General features: G+C 41.7%; 1 protein-coding gene across 3 annotated transcripts in view; it reads right to left on the bottom strand.

The window, feature by feature from the left end:
• Window positions 1-24,326, bottom strand: part of NSF (N-ethylmaleimide sensitive factor, vesicle fusing ATPase) — an 87,801-nt gene that overhangs the window by 55,155 nt on the left and 8,320 nt on the right. For all 3 annotated transcript variants that reach the window (XM_075171164.1, XM_075171165.1, XM_075171166.1), the window contains 6 exons: window positions 19,746-19,831; window positions 13,661-13,760; window positions 10,862-10,901; window positions 6,875-7,041; window positions 5,610-5,717; window positions 4,896-4,971 (listed from right to left, as the gene is read on the bottom strand). In XM_075171164.1, the coding sequence (XP_075027265.1) occupies window positions 4,896-4,971; window positions 5,610-5,717; window positions 6,875-7,041; window positions 10,862-10,901; window positions 13,661-13,760; window positions 19,746-19,831 (577 nt within the window). The remainder of the gene's footprint in view (window positions 1-4,895; window positions 4,972-5,609; window positions 5,718-6,874; window positions 7,042-10,861; window positions 10,902-13,660; window positions 13,761-19,745; window positions 19,832-24,326) is intronic.

Consider the following 24,326-nt stretch of genomic DNA (forward strand, 5'->3'; position numbering starts at 1 on the left):
CACAGCCTTCCAACTGTCCTGTTCAGGGATTTCTCGAGCCAGGTGTTGCTCCTATGTATTTAAGAATCCACAGTAGACTTCTCTGTCACAAATTTACCTAGGTCCCTTTGGACCCATGTAAACTTAGTACCCAGATTGCCCTACAGCATCTAGCTCACCACATCTGCTACTGGCTGCACAACCAAACACCTCCTTTCGTCTGTCTGAGCCAGCTCCTACCAGCTCCATTTCATGTCCCCCAAGTGTTATATATGAAGAGACAGCAAGTAGTATCTTTTAGACTACCTGGGATGACATTGGGCTTGTCCTGTATCCTCCTCAGTCGTGCCTTTTCCAGGCAGAGCAGTTCTCGCTTGTTCTTCCTTCCTTACGCAGCAGCTGCTCCACACTTGAGCACCCTTGTTCTCCTCTCAGTCTTCTCTATTTCTACCACATCCTTTGACAGGCAGGCAGACTAGAACTGCATGCACCGTGGTTTCTTTGTATCTTAAATACAGGTACAAAATTATGCTCCGCTTCATTCATATTCCTTTATTAATAACGTGTAATAATTCTCAATAACCATGCTTAACAATTCTTAACAGGGCTCAGGCTGTTACTGAGCATGGGTCCAGCATTTCCCTGAAACTGCCATACCTGGGATCTTGGCCCAAAACAGCAATCATTTTTAACCAAAGTTAGAAGCGTTCTCCCTCCCACGCATCGCTTTACATTTATTTATATAGAATCTCCTCTGCCATTTTATTTCTTAGTCACTGAGCTCCGTAAGAGCAAGCTTTGTCACCTCATTACTCAGTCTTTTTTCCAGTTTATTCGATAATTATAATGAAAAACAAAGGCCCCAGCAGAGATTCACGCTGAACTCTACTGGCACTGCCTATTTACTTCTACCCTTTCATCCACTCATGCAAGGACCTTCTCTCTTACAGATCTCTGTTTAGCTTCTTTTGAAAGAAACTTGGTAAGGAACTTTGCTGGAAGAGCTTTGAACAACAAGCAGACTATGTCAGCCCTTATCCCCATGCTTTTTGATTCCTGTAATGAACTCCAGTGGATCACGAAGTAGGACTGCCCTTACAGAAGACAGGCTGACCCTTCCCAGTGTATCATCTCTGTACAGGTATCCACTAGTTTGATTCTTTATTACAGTTTCTGTTGATTTTTCTCTGTACAGATTTCAGGTTCATAGATGTGTAGCTCTCCAGACCTCCTCTGGAATCCTTTTAAAAACAGACAGCACATTCACCATCTTCCAGTCCTCAGATACCAGAGCAATTTTAAGCAAGGTTACACAAAACAATTACGAGGTCAGCTAGTTCCTTTACAACTCAGAAGAATAAAAGCCAGTCTTGGTAAAAGCCAGCCTTGGCAAACCACCACGGTTCATTTTGTTTGTTTGTTCCATAACCTCTTCTAGAGCTACTTCAAATTCATCCAGATCCCTTAAGCACAGGTTTTGTAGTCTCCATGCAACGGTGTGACTGCCCTCCTTTCCCTTTTGTTGACAAACCACACGAGTTTTAGCCTTACAGAGCTCCTTACTCCCTTTTCAGAGACGCTTTAAAGTACTCAGGGCATTTAGGAGGTAGACAATAAGCACAAATGCTCCTATAAGAATACTGCTGAGATGCTGTCAAATCCATGTAGTCTCACCTTAAGTTTATTTCAGGGTATTTATAAAGATGCGCTGACACTCTTACCGGTTAGATCGACGCTTTCAAATGGCTTTCAGCAACATTGCTTTGCTTAGTTACCAGAGAAACCAACAGTAATATAAAAACCCAGGGAGAAAGCAAAGACTGAAGATTATCCTTAATTCATGCAGAAATCGGACATCTTGTATTTTCTTAGATTTACATGGTGCTTTACGGGCTTGGCCCTGGGGACCACTATCTCCCCTAAAAAGCCAGTCCTGGCAAACTGCAACTGTGCCTTTTGCTGATTTGTTCCATAACCTCTTCTAGAGCCAAATGACTGGTTGAGCCAGATGAGTTAGCATCTAGAAGTCCAGTATATATGTTAAATAAAAGTTCTGTGTTAGCTGAATTAGACTGCTATTAATCTTGGACTAAACACAGCTGGAATCAATACTTCAATTCCAAGAGCAGCAAAATAAACAAACAAGAACATGCCTCTAAGACGTTAGGGACAACATGGTACAATGTATAACATATGGCACTAATACATAGTACCATGCAGGGCAGCAGTGAGCATTTGATTCACTGATTACTGTGTATTTATTATCTCTCTGCTCCACTACAGTTTTTAGATCAGACCTCTCCCTGTAGAGCTTAGCCTATATCCCCCCCTTCTGGCTGCATCTGATCACAATAAAATTCTTGCAGATTGAATTAAAACATCATCTGTGGTTTTATAACACATGATTTTATGCTAAGTAGAAGAAATAGAATTGGCTTTTTTTTTTCCTATTCTTTTCTATTAAAAAAATAAAGGCCCTTTATTGAAGGCAGTGCTCAGTGACACTTACTTTACTTTTATCTCCTCTCTCAGAATTTAATTATTCGCAACTTTACAATTCTCCAGAGACTAACAAAGCACATTAAGTAGCTCTGCCTCAGATCAACGAGGAGATTAAATAAAGCACCAATCTGACAGAAGTAAATTGAGGCATAAGCAACTCTTGTCTGCAGGCAATGAAATTGAATCACGGTGAAGGATTCCTACTTCCAATCAGTCAGCTCTCCCACAGGACCGCTCTTCACACCTCTACATGCTAGGAGGAAGATCACAGGTCATTATATGGCTTTGAATATTAACCAAGTAAAATATCACTGCTTGCTCTGATGCAATAAATTGGATTATGTTAATACTCACCTCAAGCTGTCCTATCAAAACACAGTAAAAACTAAACGGGCTGTAATCATGTAATCACAGGTATGAACTAATAGCCCATGCAAATTTCATTCGGTGCTCTTAAAACCTGTGTCCTTGTTAATATGCTTAATTATAGTCACCTACAATTCAGCCTACAGACCTCTGGTGGGTTTTTTTTTTTCAGTACAGATGACTGGTGGTGCTTTCAGATAAAAACATCCACGTAAGGTGCAAGGTATGTGGTTACACAACACCTCATGTCTCCCCATTTTTGGGAGCCACCGTAGCACGTGAAGCAGACAACTACAGAAGATGAAGTCACAGCCTCGCATGTGAGGGAAGATGGCACTTCAGGGCAGCATCAAAACTCAGCCTCTGCCACAAGTCCTGCAATGCTGAATGAGTTGAATTCTACTTTCCTAAGTGGCTACTACCCTCACATGTTTTATTTCTGTAATAAATACTCAAAGTTATGAGCATTTACAGTCAAGCAGAGCTGTGCTTTGAAGCCTACTGCAAAAATAATAAGTATTAAAACTCGACTGAGGGCTCATCTGAGCTGGCCAGGTTCACTGAACTCCCCCTCGCAGCAGCCTTCACAAGCCACTTCTTGTCTGTGGAAGAGCAGCAGCAACAGGAGAAGTTCTCTTAGCTCACAGACTCCGGGAAGAGAGAACAAAATAGGGAGGGAAAATGAGAAAAAGAAAAATAAAAGTGTCTGTTCAAGTAGAGGACTTGAATCACACCCAGAAAGAATGCCGAGAGCCATATTACCAGCAAGGGAGGTATTTGCCACTGTAGGCTTGCTAAGTCTCATCCACTTCGTAACACTGATAAGAAAAGGAACAGCCAGACTAACAGAGTGCGTATCTGTTCTGCAGGACAGCCACCACGGTCCCAGGGCACTCACAAAGCCAACTGCAGGGAAAGTGCCCTCACTGCCCACTTCGTGGTCCAGGTCCCCATCATTCAAGCTGGTGGCTCTATGGGAACACACCAATTCCTCCCTAGCCCTACACCAGTTTCTTTCTAAATTAATGTGTGGAGGACACATCAATTATCCCCCGATTTCTTTGCTAGTGAAGACTGAAATTGTACATAAAGATCTGTTTTGCTGAGGTTTTAGAAACTGTCTCTTTAATAAAAAGTTCATAGTTTTGTTAATAATCTTGCTATGTAAACAGTTAAAACAAACACACACAATGAACCGGCTGTGCTGTGTTTTGCAGCTGTCACCAGTTTCTGAAGAGCAGGACTTTCAGAAGTCTAGAAAATTCAAGTGCTCTTCAGAAGCTGTCCTCTCTCCTTGAAGGAGAGATCTCATCAGAGATGGGATTTTCAGAAGTTTTGCACTCACTTTGAAATTTTGGCTACACATTCAAAAAAGTTCTCCATTTCCTATTTCCCTGCTGTTTTAATTAAATTCAATCAAAGAGGTGTTGGCTTGTTAGTGTCCCTGAAAATATCATTCTTTGATGTTTAAAGAGTTAAAATATTTCAACTAATTGCTGACTTTTGCTGAAGTTACTGTTTCATGGTGCTTTTCTAATCTAGGCCTAGGAGTGCAGGTTAACTTCTCTAGTCATCTAACTCAATTTGCTATTGCCAGAATCTCTCAAAGTCACACTCACCTTTTCTCTTCCTAGCTCTGTGTCTGTATATTTTAGATACACCACGGTGATAAGCATGGCATAGAGACCCACAGAACTGCTCCAGTACGTTGGTGAGGTATGGAACTTCATACTGGGAGGACAGTGACTTTTACAGAGCCCCTGTTTAGAAGCAGCGAAGTCTGAGGAGGGATGGTGCCTTCTCAGTGCAGTGGTTTTCAAGAGAGTCCCGAGCACCTACAAAAACTGCTTTCTAAAGGGCATGACAGGTTCCTAAGGGATCAACTCCAGTCATCTGCTAGTTGGGATGACATTTTGAGATGCAGTTTTCAATGGATTAGGTCAAATGATGTAAGCAGAAAAACAAACTTTGAGGCATACAAGTCTCCGAGGCCTGAAAAGCAGCAAACTTCAAGCATTAGTTATCTCTTGGGATACAGTGGCACTTACCGATCAGATTGAGAGAGGAGTTCTCAGCTTTTTCAAAGGCAACTTGACTGTTTCCAAGAACCAAACCAACCTCAATCTGCAAAAGGGAGGGAAACAAATAATTACATTAAGCTATTAGGCCAACTTCAGATTGCTCCTTAGGTTTCTCCAAGCACATCTCAGAAGGCAAGAAACAGCAGCAAAAGCTCCACTATAAAAGTCATTGGGAAGAATGTGAAATACCAACACCTCCTCTAAAACTAACATCATTGAATGCAGAAGCTCATCAGATATAATAAATTGGCTTTTTAAAGTTATTTGTTTAGTTCAAAACCAACTATTTTATTTCAGCAATATCTAGCAAGTAAAGAAGAAAATAAAATCGTGTCCTTCCTACAGAAGGCAAAAATCAAAACTGGACATATTTGGAAGACAAAAAGGCTCAAGAGAGGATGTTTCCATGAATTAGTACATAAAAACCAAAAGATATTCCTTGTATCTTCCCCAGCTCTGCACTTCAGTGGATGCAACTCTAAGCTCTCAACTACACAAGCACAGTTTAATAACTGAAAGCAATGCTCCTTATCTTCTCTGAGGCAAAAGACGCAGCCAGATAAAACAAATGTGCAACTTCTCCAAATGCAAGTAACCTAAAATCCTCCTTGTAGCAAGATCTGATCAGTGCTTGAATCTCTGCATTCCCTAGGGAATGAACACGAATTCCTGTGAGCCTACCTTCTGCTTTTTGCTTGCTCCAGACTCTCCTTTGAGAATGCTGGGGTCCATAGCTTCCATGTCCTTTACCAACAGGCCGAAAAGTTTGTCATTAAAGCTGAACACAAGCTGTGGAAAGAAAAAACAGAAGGGGATTTTAACTCATTTAAAAGCTAAAAAGGATTTTGACAAGGCTACTAAGATTTGAAGAGAAAGAGGCCTGAAGACTAAGTTTACCACCCAACAAATTCCACGTAGTTTTTGCTACGTGGTGTACTGAACATGTCCTTTTCATGTCCCATACTTAAGAGTAACAAATCAAAAGTAGCAGAACATGAAGTCAATTGGAAAAACTCAAAGAAAAATTCTCCTTCCAAGAACACCTTCTCTTTTCCTGCCTTTTCTCCCCAGCTAAATGTTCTATATCATATCTTGACATTTTCCTCTCACTTTAAATATTGGTGCTAGGGAAGGAGAACAATTTAGCTCAAACCTTTGTGATCTTTCACATTTCAGTTTGACCAGGATACCTCAAAAACAGTGCGAGAATAATGAGACACAGAATGAGTATTACGAGAAGTAGGGTCCACCCCATAGAAAAACAGGCCGTCTCTGCACAGCTCCTTTCCTCCAAGATAACATTTGCAACTGACTTAAGATTCAGACCCTGCAAGTTGTAAACTACTATAAGAGACAGACCTGGACCTGTCCTGAGAATATGGCAAAGCAGAGGCTATTGCAGACGTTCACTGGGGCAGAAGCCCATCTGCTGCAGAGCTAGGAAGGCTCAATTATAGGGACATCAGTTTTCAGAAATCCCTAAGTCAAATGTTTCATACCTATTTTACTACTGGAGTCTGTAGAGTAGCAATAAATGTTACAATAAAATACACTGCACTTGAAAGGTGCTACTGAGAATTAATCAAAACTGGTGTTCATTTTGATCTTATATAGAAGGAAGACAAAAGTTACTTCTCAAAAGATTCCAGGAGCTGCCATGCTTACATCCAACCAGGCCACAACGGAGAGAGAACCCAGCTCTCTCAAGCCTTGGGATTTTCCTCACAAAGAAAGATAGAGTTCTTTAAATAAGGAAAAGGCAGATTTTAAACCACTCTGCTCATTTCATAAAGAAACCATTCACACAATAAACAATTTCTGCCTATTACCTGTCCTTTGCAGCACAGAGCTAGCACCTAGGCATTCTTCAGTATTTTACATCACTGTAGTACATGCATGCACATGTTACTTAAGAACATTTTAGCCTTAAAAAACAAAACCCACACCTGCTGGCCTACTGAGAAGGCTTGGCTGTTGAACTGTTGGATGAATTCAGCAGCCATCTTGTCTGTGTCGTAGGGGTTGGAGTCAATGTTCTTCTTCTGCAGAAAATCTATCTCAATTGTCATTGTGCCAATACACTGCTTAGCCTTGTCGAAACTGTATAAGGAAACTGTTAAAAAAAAAAGAAACAGCACATTTCAGAACAGCAAGGTCTCCCCCCAAACATAGTATAAGTTTGACAACACATGTTCACCCATTCAGAATGAGTACTTAGTAAAATTAAATATATTATTTCTGATAGAGATCCTTATTTCTCTTACATCCATGTTCTACTACAAAATCAAAAATCCAGCAAATGTATCTCCACTGAAAATCCCTGCATTTCTTTAAAAACTCTAATAGTCTCCTTTAAAACAGCTAAAACACCATACAAGCTTTGGGGGATGACAATGAAAGCAAATTCACACATGCTGCAGCACCACGATAGCTATACCTACATCTAAGGGTTTGGAGGACGTCTTCAGAAAGCCCAAAAGCAAGCATTAAGATTAATCTTGCCCAAAAAAGCAATGACAAGAGGTCATAACTGGGTTTCTGCAGCAACAGATTGACTAGCTCTTCTCCAGATTAGGTAGCAGAAAGTTAGACTACCTGCAAATTCAAGTGCAGTAATATAATCTATCAGGCTTCTACAGCCCAGAATGCAGCATCAACCACCCGTCATCTCTGACACAGAGGAAGTAGCCCCTACCCCAGAGGTGCACCTGGGCCTATCCTAACATGCCCCAGGCTACCTTCAGTAATGCAGCATCAATTGAACAGCCCTTGACAGGGGGCAGAAAGCAAAGTGGCATGGAAGGTACTTCACAGTCATTGCCAATCGCACCTAATCCACACCGGTCTTAAGTTACATCATGTCAAAAACAAGAGGCCACTTACGGCTGTTGCTGCTGGAGGAAAGAGAATAGAAAGAAGAGCATGGTCCACAACTTCAGGGATACTGCCTCAGCACAATTGATCAGAAGGACAGGGTCTCACAAAGCAGACAGTCCTAATAATTCACAAACCAGACTGCAGCGAAGGACAGAAGCGGATGTTTCTCCAGAAGACTAAGGAACGTTATAGGCTTGCTTTGAATCGAGAGAGGAAAGTCTCATCTGATACAGAAATCACAGCTAAGGATATAGCAGTAGGAGGCGAATAAGGGAAGTGTACTTCACGCATAACCTACTATTTCCTATCAAGCCTCTTGGCAGGAGAATGGTTCCAGAATGAACCTCCAGACTCCTGGGAAGATGTGATGTCAAAACAAGCATCCAGCATACTATAATACACAATTCGTTCAAGTTCAGAGAATAAAGAGAGCCTGTCTCTTGCTTAAGTTGTTACCAGAAGACACATAGGTCATCACAGCGTGTACATTTAACATCCTTCCTGGTATAAGAATAGGCCACCTAGAAATGAGCTGTCAAAGAAAGATCTTCCAGGAAATAGGGATAAAAATGAAACACTAAACCACTTCCCGAACTGAGGTAGATCTACTATATCAACTAGTTCTTTCAAAAAGGGATATGGCAGCAGGGTTATCACATAGGCCATAGCTAACGAAGGAGGGACTTTGGTCCTGCAAGGGCGCAGCAGGAGTTCTTACCTTACAGGTCACTTCAAGGCAGTTATTTCCTTTTACTTGCCTAATCTCAGGGCTTTGTCAAACAAAAGCTTCCGGAAAGAATATCAGTCCCTGGATCCGGTCACATCACAGAACTGAGGTGTCAACCGAATACGAGTAGTCCTTACATCAAGGACTGAATGCTGGGGGTGTCTGGTACAGAGGAGAACAGTAATGCATCACCGGGGATGCAGTCCAGTAAGCAACATACAACACCAGCTTCAAAAGCCCTTAGGGACCTAGAAACAGAGAGGCAGGCTGAGAAGGTAGCAGCGACCTCCCGGTGCTGAGAATGCAGCTGAGGCAGCCAGCGCCCAGCCCCAGGTGTGCATCTCCAACTGTAACACGGGAGCTGATGAAGCTGAACCGCACTGAAGGCAAGACAACCGCATCCACTCAAGGCACTCAACCTTTCCACAAAGGCAAACTGACAAGATTCACTCATCTGGAAAACCTTTATCATATCATCAGGGGCTCAATGGGACTCAGCTTCACGGTACCACTAAGCAGCGGACTGCATTTGAAACTGACATTTAAAACATAGTTTCCACATTATTAGGGGAACAAGACAAAAAGAGAGCCCTGGTAAATCACTAGTTTTATGAATACTTCTCCCTACCTGTAGAATAGCTTTACAAGTCCTTTATACTCAGCAGGGAGTCATATGACATTTAGTCACTCTGCATAAAATCACTGCACTATTTTTCTTAATACATGATCCCACATAGTTGGTAAGTTTATAGCAAGGTCTAGTACAAGTACAATCACAAATCTGCTCTAACAGCTAATCATGCTGAATATTAGTGTTTCTTTCCCCAAATAACTTTAGTACTAAAAAGCATTTATCTGTAAGCCAGCTGGCACATGTTACTGATCAGCAACCAAAAAAGGGTGAGAAACAAATTAATTTATGGGTCTTCCCCCCTCATTATAGGTTATTCTTCAGTTTAAAAAATAAAAAAACCAAAACAAAACAAAAGCAGCCAACAAAAAGAAATGGCTTCCAAGCAAGATCTGTGAGGCATCTAGCTGTGTAGAGAGGCAAACAGACGCACTCTAGCTTGTCACTACAAAAAGAGATCCACAAAGACATCAGACTTCACACTCAAGTACTGATCCATGCCCGTGGACTTGCTGAGACCAGAGGAGCTGCGAAAACAAACAGCCAAAGAGCGAGCTTCCCTAACAGTACCTCACATCCACAGCTGTACCACTTCTCAGTCTAGGTCCTCCTCACTTTTTGACACAGGACGCAGTCATCAGCTCTGCCCACAATCCTCAAATGAGAGGGGAATTCCCTGGAATCACTGTAAACACCTCAAATGGCAAAACAGTGGCCTAACGAACAGTTTGCTCCACATCAACGACCATGAGCCAGCCAACCATTAGAACAGGCTTCATCACAGCAACCTTGTCAAAGAAAAGGATGAGATGGCTGCCCCCAGGAGCACACAGGTAACTCCTGATGGTCAAAAGAACAGACATGATCCATTACCTTGAAGAACATGAAGACCCTCCTATGACAACAGCTGCTGCCAGGAGTTTGGTCAATACTCCAGAAGCTGCAGACAGACCAAACAGCAGCACCCATAACCAACAGCGAAGCCAGTCGTTCATAAACCAGAGGTACTGGTGACAGACAGCACGAATAAATGAAAGAGAGAGCATGCAAGCTGAGAGACGCAAATCAGCCTCCTCTTTGAACGTTGGCAAAGGCTCGCCAGGCTCAGTTAAGAGTTGAAATTGGAATACAAATCTGCAATTTGTACAAACTTGAGATGGCATCCCTTTCCTTTCATTATACTGCAGAATATTCTAGTCAGTTATTGGCAAAAACATCAGTGCTACTCACAAAGCTCATCACTCCAGCTATCCAGAGCACACTGCTGGCTTTCGGCAGCTCTTAGCACTAAAACTTCCCCATTCTCAATACTCAAATTTAGATGCCAAAAATATCCTCAGCGACAACAGCTGTTTTCTGTCAGCTGATAAGCGTTCTCCAAAGCCACAAGAACAGACTATCCAGGACGTGTTAAACGTTCACATCTGCATGGGGACACTGACGTCCCATACAGAGCTATGTTCATATACCAGCAGACGTTTGAAGGTAACAGTCAAAATAGTCCTCCGGGTTTTGAAAATGTTAAGACACAGAAAGCCTGCAGACACGAGAGCAACTCCCTTTCGCTAATGAAGGTCTCACATTACCTGAAGAAGGGCTGAAGATCTGAAATTTTCCAATTCAGTTTCACTTCAGTACGGAAACACGGAATTCAGCTTTCATAAACATATACCATGATCATGCTGCTGTCTGACTTACCATCTATTTCTTGTCCGATGGAAAGTCCAGCCCATTTTCTCTGTAAAAACAAGACAAGAACTTCAGAAAACCTGTCCTTCAGTAGAACAAATGCCCACTCAGAGTCAGCACCCTCATCAGAAAAGCAGGCTCCCCCACGAGATCCTTAAGAAGCAGCAAAAAAAAGCAGAATGGGATCTTACAAAGACCCCCAAATTAACAGGAAACATGTCAAAAACCTGGAATAATTTCCATTAATAATTCTATTTTCTGACCTCAGGAGGTTGTTCTGTCCAACCTCCTTTATGTTTTTGGTCACCCCACCAACTTCGGAAGCAGAAGTTATCATACTGGATAGGGTTTTTTGTCATTCTGCTCATTTTCTACCAAAGCTCAGGTGCTGATCACACAACAGGTGGTACAACAGGCAAGAAAGGCTGCTATACACTCCATCCATCATCATTTTAAGGCTACTATACACTCCATCATCATTTTAAAAGCTTGCACATATATACTAGTTGTAATGGAAATAGTTGTAATGTGCTTGAAGTTATAAAATTACCTAAACCAAAACTTGTTCGGAGAACTAGCAAGAATGGAATTGTTCAAGTCCTTTAGGTACCTTCAAATTCCTCTAAAAAGATTTGTGCAGCACAGAACTGCATGAGAAGTGAGAAATGGTTCAATAATTATGCGACACAAAAATCTATAACCTTTACTAGCCAAAAGTACTGGCTTGATAATTGCAAACATGGTACTTTTCCAATGGCCCTTGTACTACAGATTGGCTAGTGTGTATTTACAGTCCACATCTCAGGCTACACACTATTCACAGTCTCTCAAATATCTAAGCCTTAGAGAGGCATGAATCACAAAAATATATAGGTATCGTTACACAAGGCTCTGGTAAGATTGCATTTGAAATGCGGTACTTTATGGTAATTTATGTTTGGCTTTTTATCTGCAAGGAACAAGTCTGGGAGAAGGAATACAATGACCTTTTTTAAAAAAAGAAAATTTCTCCCTATATTCCCCCCCTCTCTGATATGTCCATGGATCAACCTGTCAGAAATCAAAGCCCAGAGCAGGAAGTCTTATGTGTACTTACTGGTATTCCCAAGAAGGTGAAAACAAATTATGTTTCCATATTTAATCTCATGCTTCACAGCCTCCACTGTTTACTTGAAAGGCCAGGAAGAATTCTGCCCCTCCCCTTGATTCTTCAGCAACAGATATCTTAAACTCACCTTCACCTGAAGTACCAGGCACTGGTGAGCACCAGTGCAAGAACGGTGCGCAGGCACACTGGTACTCCTGCAACCACTGGGCTTTGCTTAAACCCACCAGGTTAAGCCTTTCACCCAATTTCAGGACAGGAAGGAAAGCTGTCCAAGTTCTGCTAGAAAGATTAGTTAGGGTCTTCTCTGTGGCAAGAGATGCAGTTCAATTCCTATGTTCATCTGGGTGTTTTCTGCCAAGAATTTTGTCATCACTGCATGCCCCATCATCTTTTGGGCTCTGCAGAATACAAAATTTTTTCATGGTTTTTGGTATTTAGGCCTAAGACTTAAGATTATTACAGAATAAAGGTGGTCAAGAACTTTCCGTGCGTAATGAATGCACAACAGACTTTCTTGGAGGTCTCAGAGCCTACGTGCACATTGCATGACCCTCTGAATACGTGAGGTAAACGCACATTTTGTGTAGCGCTAGCTGCAATTATTCAGGGCTTCAGGAAATACTGGAAATTAAATCCTAACACCAGGAATACGCAAATAAAACATTCCTATACCGGCAGCTGTAACAATTGCTACCATAGTCACTTTTTGGGGGTAAGCAACGTACCTCATTCCTTAGCAGAAGAGCTCTCCTGGCTCTACAAATAACTACTGGAATCTACAAAAATCAACCCCAGACCATGAATGCATCTACTTTAACCCTGCAATACAAATATCTTCTACTGATAACTGTTTTTCAGTTTGGGCATCAGAAATCATAACTAGACATATGGTTAACATAGCATCCTCTTCACCCACTCGCTGGACAAATCTGAATTTGAACAAGGCATCAAAAAGCAAAAAGGTTTTGGGGCCTATGTCAAGTCATCTGTTGAAGAAAAAAATTTGTGTTTGCAGCATAGAGACTCAATTTCTAGGCCAGTTACTAGCAGGAAAATATGATAGCATTACATCAGTGACCATGGTTGTTCCAGTTTTACGTTATGCGACTCACTGTGTAAGCCAGTTAAAGGCTACAAGATTAATTTTTCTATTTAGAAGTTAATTGTATCAATTATTTATTCTAACCATCATTTAACATGCAATAACTTGACTGAATTAAGAAACAGGAGACAAGCTAAATCTATTTCATGCATCACATTGCACTTTTTATCTAGAAATACTAATGATGACTGAATATAGTCAATAAAACTTGCTGCAGGTCTTTAAAAGAGCAACACAGCAAAGAAAACCCTTTAAAGTCAAGGGAAACCAGGGAACAATAAAAATTCACAAAGAATAGCAGACGTTGCTTAGGCTTTTCTTTTTGAAATAGTTTGTTTCTGGTGGCTTTTTATAAGGTTGAATTATGCCTTTTCTAGTATTTTTATCCCACCATGCACTAAAAATAGATCAAAGTAATATAAGCAAGTTTGCTTCAGCTATAGTAAAAGTCTCCTTGAATTTTTGCTGTCAGAAATCAAATTTGTAGCATACATTAGTGCAGACATTTCCCTCCAATTAGAATAGTTATCTTCAATCCTGATCTCAAAAGAGATTTTGCTTATTCTATAGGAAAACACTAAGTCAAACCATATAGTACCTGGGGCAAGCTGAACGCGATACTGCCAGGAACAACTGAGGAATGGGTTCTCAGCGTGAAAATGTATTTGTGGTTGGGAGAAGTCTTCACAATAACATGTCTAGGAGAGAGAACAATATTTTACTTCGATATATACCCAGGAGGATTTTGCATTGCTCCCAGTGCTGTAAGAATTCAAAAGAAACAAGCCAGCTCATATCTGGTCCTATAAAGGAAAAAAACAAAAGCTTTAGACCTACACCATGATGCAGGCACACATCAGTCTTTCACAGAAGTCCATCACCTTCAGTGATGCAACGTGATCTCAAAGCCCAACTGAAATACATAGTACTAATAATTATTATTTACATTCCCCCACCAGTAGCCCTTTACTTCAGGAATTGCACTATACAAATGTGAGAGAACCAAATTATAACCACAAAGACCAAGGTTGCTGTATCTAAAAATCAACACTGGTTTCACATCTCAAGCATCTAACACCAAAGCATCAATATTTTACTCCAATACAAGTAGTATACCCCAGCTGTGATTTCAACAAGAAATAGATGCAAAGCCTATACAAAGATCTTAATATATTGTTTAGAAGTTTGATCGCAGAAAAAAATGGAAGGAATTTCTGTACAAAAAGTAAAATCACATAGGCTCTGAGGCTGTCCCTCCTGTTTGCTAGTGACCAACAGATGTTGAACTCAGCACTTGAAGACCAGGAACACTGTTATAAAGAACAGAACAATATAAACAGTCAGGAGCAGACACAGCAGCAGCAATTGCATGTGCCTGTCTGTCACTCTCAGAAGCTAAGCTATCAGGAACAAAGATATTCAAAAGCTGCTTATAGCTATCCTCAGACTATGCCCGATAGCTCTTATCATACGATAGGCAGACTTCTTTTTGGCGTAAGAAAGCAAAACAAAAGGAAGATGGGATTTGTGTGCACTGGTGGCACGGGCGATGACGGAATCAGGTTCCACTTCATCTTCTTCGCAACTGCATGTATTTTAGCTACCCAAAGGGTATATGAGGTCACCAACTTATGCGACCTGTGGTGTTCCCCTCTCATCCATCGTCAGAAGCTAAGGGCTAGATGAACTACGCTTACAGCCAAGGCCCACGCTCCTGGCCATCCTCCCTCCCTGGCAGTGAATGTATTACATGCACATATGCTCCATATATTTTCATTTGCATATGCACAGTGAATCCAGCACCACCCAAAAGCAGATCTGCTGCACACGTATACATTGGCTACATCGTGTATGAATAACAGCTTCAGCCACATGGGAGGAAAGAACATATGGCCCTTTGAGACTAGAGGAAATCCGTGGCCTGCATAGCCAAAAACTCTAGACATCACTAGCTTTAGCCCAAACAGACAGGGAAGCTTGCAAAACCTTTCCAGGAACTGCTAGCGCTCGATGGCATAGCAGGGTAAGAAAGCACTTTAAACACATCACACAGTGGTACATACGAGGAGGTATGTATCCCTGTGTCAGGTGGACCAGTGGTGTGACTATTCACTGGTTCTGGCCCTAAATCACCCATGAGCTGCCTAAAACCCCAGCTGTAGGGACATGCATCTTCCTTTTCCATCTCCTCCTGCCCCAGGTGTAAATCCAGAAACCTGTTATAGGTGGTACAGTTCCCTATAAATCTTAGGGAGATTTAGCAAGAGATGGGTGCTTCATGGTCATCAGCAAAGGTTTCTGAGGACTGGGAGAAAGCAGATGTCACTCCTATCTTCAAGAAGGGCAAGAAGGAGGATCCAAGGCATTACAGCCTGGTCAGCCTCACCTTAGTCCTTGGGAAAGTGATGGAGCAACTGATCCTGGAAGCCAAGCATATTAAAGGACAAGAGAGTGACTGGGAGTAGTCAGCATGGATTTACAAAGAAAATCATGCCTGACCAATATGGTAGCCTTCTAGGATGAAATGTTGAGCTCTGAGGATGAAGGGAGAGTGGTGGATTTTGTTTATCTCAACATTCGCAATGCTTTCTACACTGCCTCACACAACAATCCTTACAGACAAACTGGTAAGCGGGTAGTGCAGTGGACTGAAAACTGCCTGAACCACTGGGCTCAGAGGGTAGTGATCAGCAGCATGAAGTCCACCTTCGGGCAGTTCGCTAGTGGTGCACCTACCCCAGGTGTCCATACTGGGGCTAAAAATACTTAAACTCTTCATTAATGACTGGGATGATGGGAGAGAGTGCGCCCTTAGCCAGTTTGCAGATGACACACCTGCTGATTGTGCTGCCACGCAGAGGGACTTTGACAGGGTGGAGGTATGGGCTGACGCAAATCCCATCAAGTTCAATAAAGGAAAATGCAAATTCCTCCACCTGGGGAGGAATAATCCCATGTACCACTACAGGTTGGGGGCCAACTGACTAGAAAGTGGCTTTGCAGAAAAAGACCTGGGATCCTGGTGCACAACGAGTTGAACGTGAGCCAGCAACATGCCCCTGCAGCAAAGATGGCCAACATCATCTCCGGCTGCATTAGGAAGAGCATTGCCAGCAGGCCAAGGGAGATGATCCTTCCCAGACTGAATGTTGCTCCAGGGACTGTTTCATTTTAAATTGAGTAGCAGATAAAATAGAGAAGCTGTCCAGGAAGCAGGGACTGAAATCAGGAGGTTTCCAGCACAGAGTGTATCAGCCTCAGTAATTCAAATTAATATCAATATACAACCAACGGGAAAGCAAAGTATTATGTTGCAGAGTGTTAGACGAGCATGCCTGCAGGCAAAATACAAGTTCCAGCTATGATACTGGAATACCTCACCAAGAATACACTTGATGACAAATAACACCCTACTAGAAGCAGCTCATCAGACAGTAAAAGACCCAAGACTAAAGCTTCTTGAGACTGAGATGGATCCCAAGCAATGCACTAAGTGTGGCTCGAAACACAACAGTGACTTCAACACGTATAGATTCAGCATCTCTGCAGGAAGAAACAAACTCCACCACTGTTGGGTTTCACTTCAAAGAAGCAAAATGCAAGCAAATAGGGATACCCAGTAAAAATACTGGGGGGTGGGGGGGGTGGGGGGATACAAAGGATACAAATTAAAATTACTATATTGGAGCACACCATTCACCAAGAACATTTCCAGCAGGCCAGAAAGATAGCAGAGCCTGACAGCAGGCAAATGGATGCCAGGAAGACAAAGAGAGGGGGGAAAAAAAAAAAAGAGAAAAAAAAAATCAGCTCTCTGAAAGAAATCTCTAGCCAAATGAGAAGATTAGGAAAGGTCAAATCCTGACAAGTTCTTTGAGAAAAATCTGCTAAAGGCACAGGAACAACCATGTTTCTTCTCAAAGACAGCAGGAGCAGGCAGTCTCCAACAGGCTGTAAGCAACCTAAGTAGTAAGAATGTTCAAAATAAGGCAATAGCAGGAAAAACTAAATGCATTTTCCTACATTGATGTTCACCAGAAAGGAGCTTGGAGGGCTCATGGAGACCCATGGGGGAAATCTCAACCTTATTAACAGCTTCTGCTTATAAACGAACAAAAGGAACGATGAGTCACCAAGGCCAGGTATCTCCCAAGAGCTCCAACAGATGAAACTGCTGCTCTAATTCATGTTAAAGCCTTGCCTGAACAGATCAGAACCAAAACAAGGCTGTGATGCCAATTCTTAAGAAGGGCTCCAGACTGGGCCCAGGAAACTGTCGGTTGGTACGTCTGCTGGCCAGGCCGAGCAAAACAGAAACTATAATAGATAATATTAACCCGTGTGTCCATTAGTTTTTATGTTCGTGAAGAAAGAGCATAGCTTTTTTAAGGGAGAGGATAACTTGCGTATCTATGCAAAGGTGCCAGTAAGCATCTCAATAATATGGGCAGACATTCCTCTGGTGCGTGTTTGGAAACCCCTGTAAATTATTCAGCAAGGCTCCTCACGGGCTCCTCAGACAACTAAACTGGCATGAGATAAGAGGGATGGTTTTCCCATGTAAAAGACAGGAATAAAAGGTAAGAATAATTAGTCGGTTCTCAACATAAAAAAAAATTGCTATTGAGATAACCTGCCCTGGCTTCCTCCCAGACTGTTACCCCCTTCACTGCCTGGGTGTTCTCAGCACTTGTTTCTCTCTCCAAAATACATTGGGAGTCGTCAAGATAGAAGTATGTCACAGAAACTTATCAAACCAACACAGTACTATAATAACACGTTGCATCCCATGAACTCATGCGTCACAAAATGGTGACTCATACTTGTGCAACTTACAGGATGCAGCAAATGAAGCATGAAAAGATCTACAGTAGCATCTTGGGGATAAACCATCTCGCTGATCCAAGGTCAAACTCCCAGCTCCAGACCGTGAGCACCAAATGGAAGTGTTAAAGCAAAGCCCTTTGTGTAACTCTTACCAAAAAATATTCTGCGCACCCAGTCATGGTTAGGATGATACAAACCCAGTCTGCTGACTGCGTGCAACCTACTGCAGCAGATCACAAGGATGGTCTTGCTCAGTATATCTGCAATGCAGCAGCATGACTACATCCTTCAGCAGTAGCTGAGTATCATGATGTTTCTCTGTACTCTAGTCTTACACTTTTCAAAGCAATTTATAGCATCTGCTCACAACCAAACATATGCTGCTTTCTTTATAAGCCCCGATTTTGAGAAATAAGCAGCGTTCTCGGGGAGAATCAGTACAGCCAGAATCATGGCCAGGCTGCTTACCAGGCAAGTCTCAGGATATTGTTTCCTGCATGTTTCCATAAATGCGATGAAAGAGGGTTCTCAGAGTGAAAGGAAAGCAGCCAGCTGCTGCAGGTCTGGAAGCTGGGTCTCTCCAGGACATTCATATTTGAGGAAATTAACATTTTTATAATGCATGAGGTACAATGCTCAGTTCAGGTATTTTTGTAAGTCAATTACTTTGAAAAAAATCTACTTGCAGAAAAAAACATCATTTGAAGATACCAGGACACTACCTTGTCCAAGCAGATACTTTTGCCTGCTTCTGACTTTAAAAGTTGTGCTCGTTTGGGGTTTTTTTTAGGGGGAGTGTTTTTGTTTTGTTTTGGTATTTTATACTACGGGTGAGGTTGTGAAATCACAGTTCAGTTAATCACTGAAGGGCCAGGACAGCTCTCCAGGGTAGCAAAACAGCTGCTACCTAAAAAGAGGCAAGTCTTAAAACACATCGCTCCCTTGCTCCCTGCAGTTCAGAGCCACTTCGTTCTCCATCCTCAGCAGAATTCATCTGGGCAGGTATTTTATGTTAAGGCTCTAAGTGTATAATTTAATATCTTTTTTTAACATTTTTTCCCATTTTTCGAACCCAAGCTCTTCCGCCTTCTGCTGCATGTGATGCTCCCTCTTTCTGCTGAAATTAATTACTTCTGTCTACAACATACATACGGAAATCTTTTAGATTTTCTCTCTCTTTTAGAGAGCCACTGTACAGTTGCAGCAAAGCAAGGAAACTAATTATTTGAATTGGCTTCTTTTAATACAAAGCCCTTCTGTGTGGGCTGGGCTGAAAAACTAATGTGTTTTCTTCCTTTCTCACAAAAGTAAAATCCAGAGTCAGCTTCTATCAGTCACCACAGAACTGTAATTAAAGAATCCAAATTGGTGCCCACAGTCTGGTTGTCTTCCCCTTTTGTTCTTGTGCATGAAAACCCCTAGAACAAGAGAGAGTTTCTACTGACTCTGCTCAGCACTCCAATACAATGTGAAAGTGAGAAGATGCCCCTAGTAATACAATTAAATGAAATAGCTCAAATATTCTATGTAACAGGAATAACAGCAAAAACAAAACAAAATAAAAAAAAGATCAAAAAAGGCCTGAAGTCCTTCATTAAAATAGTGATTATCATTAGTTAAGCAGATCCAGTTTTCCAAGCAAGAAATGCTTCAGAGAAAAATTTACCATTTTTTTTATATCTCCAGTTCTGACAAAGAGGCACATTTAAAGTTTTGGCCTCTAAAGATACAGACATTTTGTTAATTAACCTACTGTATTCACCTTCCCAAATCTGAAATTCCATTCCACCTCCATCCAAATTTTGAAAACAATTCCTTTTTGATTAAAAGCTGAAAGAGCAACAGTGCACACTTACTGCCCAGATGGGAAGTCCTTCTCATTCACCACAGCACAGTTGGTTAATGACAGTTCATCAGTGGGACATCTTGCTGCTTGCATAGACTACAAGAGAGAAAGAGGGAGAGGAAGAAAACCATCAAATAACTTTTTTTTTTTCTTTTACAAGCCAAGCCTCAAAACTTCTGTAAATCCATAAAACACAAATAGGTCTCATGAGTATTAAAGTACTCTGAGAGCATAGTCCACTGGCATTGACAAGCTCCTCCCTGTCTTCACGGTTTCTCCAAACGCTTCTGTTTGATACAGATGTTTGTACCCAAAAGCTACGCGTTTTGCGAGTCTAGTATACCTTATATTTTCTATCATACCTAGGAAAGTTCCTAAAAATTACCTAGGAAAAAGCCTGCAAGGCAAATGCTGTTAACTTGCTAGTGAACCCTAGTGTTCATGCAACTTCCCTGAACCCTGCAACATGCCAGCAGGTAGCAAAGCATTCTCTGGAAGGCATTTCTTGCCAAGTGACAAGATATTGGGATATTTTGAAAGCTGGTAAGGCAAAGCAGCCAGAGACAGAGCAGTTCCACTACAACCCTGGGTAACCCCATCTCATGCTGCTGTGCTCGGTGAGAGAGACTGCGTGGGGAAAAGAGGGTAGAATACAGACGTTACCTTTCTTCTTCCCTCACTTCACTCTGAAAACTGAAATCTGATCACATCCATTCTGGATATATATACTTTGACCAATGCAGTACAGGGCAGCACCGAAAGTCCGCGGGAAGCTGCTATCCAGCTCCACAGAATCTCTCTATAAAACTTCTCAAAAGAAATATCACGATGCAAGTAATATTTCCTACTCTAAAGGAAACATCACAGATCAATAACAAACAGAAGAGAGTTAAGTTAAACAGTCAGTTCCAGCTTATCACTATTAAAAAAATTACTGCAGCAAATTTTGTGGGGGTGACCTCCCCCTTCCTTCTCTTTCTAAAGCCAAAGGAGCAATCCTATTTCAAGAGTATCTGTTCAATTTTTTTCCCCTCCACTATTACTCACGAATCAGCAGCTAAAATAACCAAATACCACCACTCTCAGCCCAGGCTGCCCCATCCCATTACAAGGCAGCATATAGCGTATAGGGGGAGCACAGCAGAGGAGTACCGAAGAGAAACCTCAGCCCTTTCCTACATCCCTAGCCCCTTCTGTTTCTGCAGAATTATTACACAAAACAGTGGTTGAAAGACGAAAATTGGGCTCAAAATATCTCTAGAAGTGGAGAAAAGGATGGAAAAGGCAAGATATCTCTAACATCAGCTATAGACTGAAAAAAAAATAAATTTGGAGAAAAGCTAAACTTGACCTCCCAGGATGGTTTTAGAATCAAAGCACAACTATTTTCTTTGTCAGATACAAATTTGCAGGCAGTGCAACAGAAACTACATGTCAGTATCAACCTATTACCAAAAGCATTTCAGAATGGATTTTCTCTTAAGACACCCTTAAATCCCAGCAACAAGAGAAGGAAATGCACTGATCCTAACGCACACATCTAGATAATTTCCCGTGAGTTAAGATCCTGCTCAACCTTTCCCCCCTACACCTCCGGGCCATTTGAGAAAAGAATCGGAGAAAATTCATCTCTATAGGGACTGAAGCAAGCATGCCCTATAGCTCAAATCAACTTTTTATGTTGTAACGCAATTCTTCTAGAGTACTTGCTATTTAGAAAAGGTTTAATTCATTATTTTTATTCAATAATGCTCAATTGCCCTTGACTTATGTGACAACAGAAAAGGATTCCATTTTCAGCCTTGAAACAGATTTATCTACCTGAATCTCAAGTGTAGTAAGAGATTCAATTAAATATGCTTATAATAAAAAAATATATGGACATCAGTGGACTTCTGAAATACACAACCTGTCTGTTAAGGCTCACCATCTCTGGGCACTTCACACAAAAAAGCATTCACCATTTTATCATTTCTCCTTCCATTTGCGAGGTGACTATTTTGTAAAGGGCATGCCCTGATAAAACGCATTAGGTAGGATATTTCTGGAGAAAACTGAACACAGAGCTCCTGGATTAAGCCTTTTTACAGCACTAGTCCTCAACTGCATCTTTAATCCTTACCGACAAACTGCTTCCTGCATGTTAACAGCAAGCGCCCAGCAAAGTTGCCATTCTTCTGCATTATTCCTGTCCGCATTTGGGAACGTGCAAGCTTTGCTTTAAGGAAATGCATAAATATAAAGGAATGCATTTCAAATCCAGCACCAAGTGCTCTTTTTGCAAGCTCCACAATATGATAGATGTGTGGCAAAACATCCTTGGGTATCTGACTTGTGAAATAACGTAACTGCTCCTGCAGCAGTATCAGCACTGACTGTGCTAGCCATCCCATAGCCTGGTGCGTTCTCCTTCTGGGGTGTTTGGCAGAAGCCCATTTCTTCCTTGGCAATGACCAACATTTCAGACCGCATCTATAATCTACGCTCTGCTCCCAGCTCTCCAATATATGCCCTCCTCAAGCTCCAAGACCATTTTGCAGAACTTTGATACATTATCAATATACAGAAGTGTTTTTAACATAATACAGCTCATGCAAGAAAAGAGTGTCACTCAATGGACACAGGTTTTCGTGAGTCTACAGGGAACGATTTGAGGAAATCTCGTCATTTAAGAGAAACTGGAAAGCACCCAGACAAGGAGGAGGAACACACGGTTCTAGTGAATTGCAGGGGCTTCCTCTTACCTTCCCGCTCCTCACCCCAGTGCTCACATCCCCAGCACTACTGCTCACAGGGATCCTTGTCTTGTCTGTCAAGCAGCTCAGCTGCCGCAGCAAGGATGTGGGCATTGGCTGCTCCTGAATACGTTTTTCTGGCATAAATGCAGCAGTCCAAAGCTGTAACACGAGCCACCGGAGCCTGAAGGGCTGTCATATGCCCGTGGTAGTACTGGCAAGGAACACTTTAAGCTCTTGCATTTTGGGTTCCAGCTTCCCAGGACACCAGCACAAGGACGCCCGGAACCCTGCACCCTCTCCCCTTCTCTGCCATCCAACACTCTTACTGCCTGCACTTGTACACCACACGTCAGGGAACAGAGGGAGCAAAAGCCTTAAGAGTATTTTTAAGAAAACTTCAATTTACACAAGCTAAAATTAAGCTAACTAGTAGGTTACTGCTAGCAACTAGGCAAGGCAACATAAAGCTCAGCTCTAGCAAACCACTAGAGCAGATCTTGCAGCCGACAGTGAACACCATCTGCTGCAGTTACACTGCTGTCAACAGTAGTTTGAAGGTGACCCATATACATCTTCACAGGTTGCAGTTACGCCTGTGTCCACAACATAGATATATTAGGCTTAAAGTAGCAAAAGAAGTCTTCCCTGCCTCCAGTTGTTGTTCTGGTTTATGCAAGAAGGAGACTCCAAGGACAGCGAAATTCTAGGGGGGTGACTCCCACATCAGAGACAGAGCCTTCGTTCTAAAGCATCCTCAGCTAGAGGCATCCATCATCCATCTACGGTCATGCAGTATCCGCTATTAAATCCATGCCTACGCAGAGGTCTACTCCAATATTCCTTCTGTTTATCAAGAGAAAAATGAGACCACATGACACACTGATAAATCTCGTGCGGAAAGACAAATGTGAAGGACCTCACCTTCGGATTCATGACAAAGCAGTAACGTTGCCTCTACTCTTCTGCTACTGAGCTGATGCTAACCATGGAAATCCAGCGCCAGGAGGCTCAGTGATGCTGACACATTTTACTTTTACAAAGTAAAAATTGCCCCCAAAAAATAAATACCTTCATAATAGAAACAACCACCATAATGTCTAATCTCTCAGAGATTTTTTTTCTAAGTTGCATGGATTCCAGTTTTCCTCCATAAAAAAATGGAACTGAGTTGTTCTCGCATTTTAGGAGAGCTCAGCCCAGAAAGCAATGCTAAGTTATTTGGGTATTTTCAAACATATATAAAACACATCTTTTCTCCTTCTGAATTTCAAGAGAAGCAACCGAAGCAAAAGCAAAGCATTGCTGGTTTAAAATATGACTGGGGAAGAGAATGAATAATAAAATCTCTGGAATATTACACATAGTACACTATATTACATTGTTGTGTGGGCGAGCACATAGTACAAAAATATGGTTAATATTTGTGAATTGTTAAGGCTGATGATAGAGGAAGTTAAAGAAAAACATGTTTCCCATTACTCAGACCCCACAGGAGATAAGTTGGTGGTACATAATACAAGTGCAGTACTGCCTGTCAGTTGTTACTGAATAGAAGAGCTAAAATATTAAATGCTAAGGCAGATATGCTCTTCATTTGAAACAGCTTAACTCATTTAATTTTCTAATCCTACCCAAAAGATTATGAAACAGCTTCTAAAGTTTTGTTCTGTGCACTGTTTCTCCAGGGTTTGTATATGCCAAATATTGTTAGTGTTATATGTTTAAAATTTTCTTTTGTGTAAAACATAGACATAGATATATGTGCATACATGTATATGCATACGTACATATATATCATGCTGATGTTGGCAGACAAGCATTAGGAAAAGTGATGACTGTGGATACTAGAAATT

Source organism: Calonectris borealis, chromosome 22 (assembly GCF_964195595.1).
Source record: "Calonectris borealis chromosome 22, bCalBor7.hap1.2, whole genome shotgun sequence".
Taxonomy (NCBI): domain Eukaryota; kingdom Metazoa; phylum Chordata; class Aves; order Procellariiformes; family Procellariidae; genus Calonectris; species Calonectris borealis.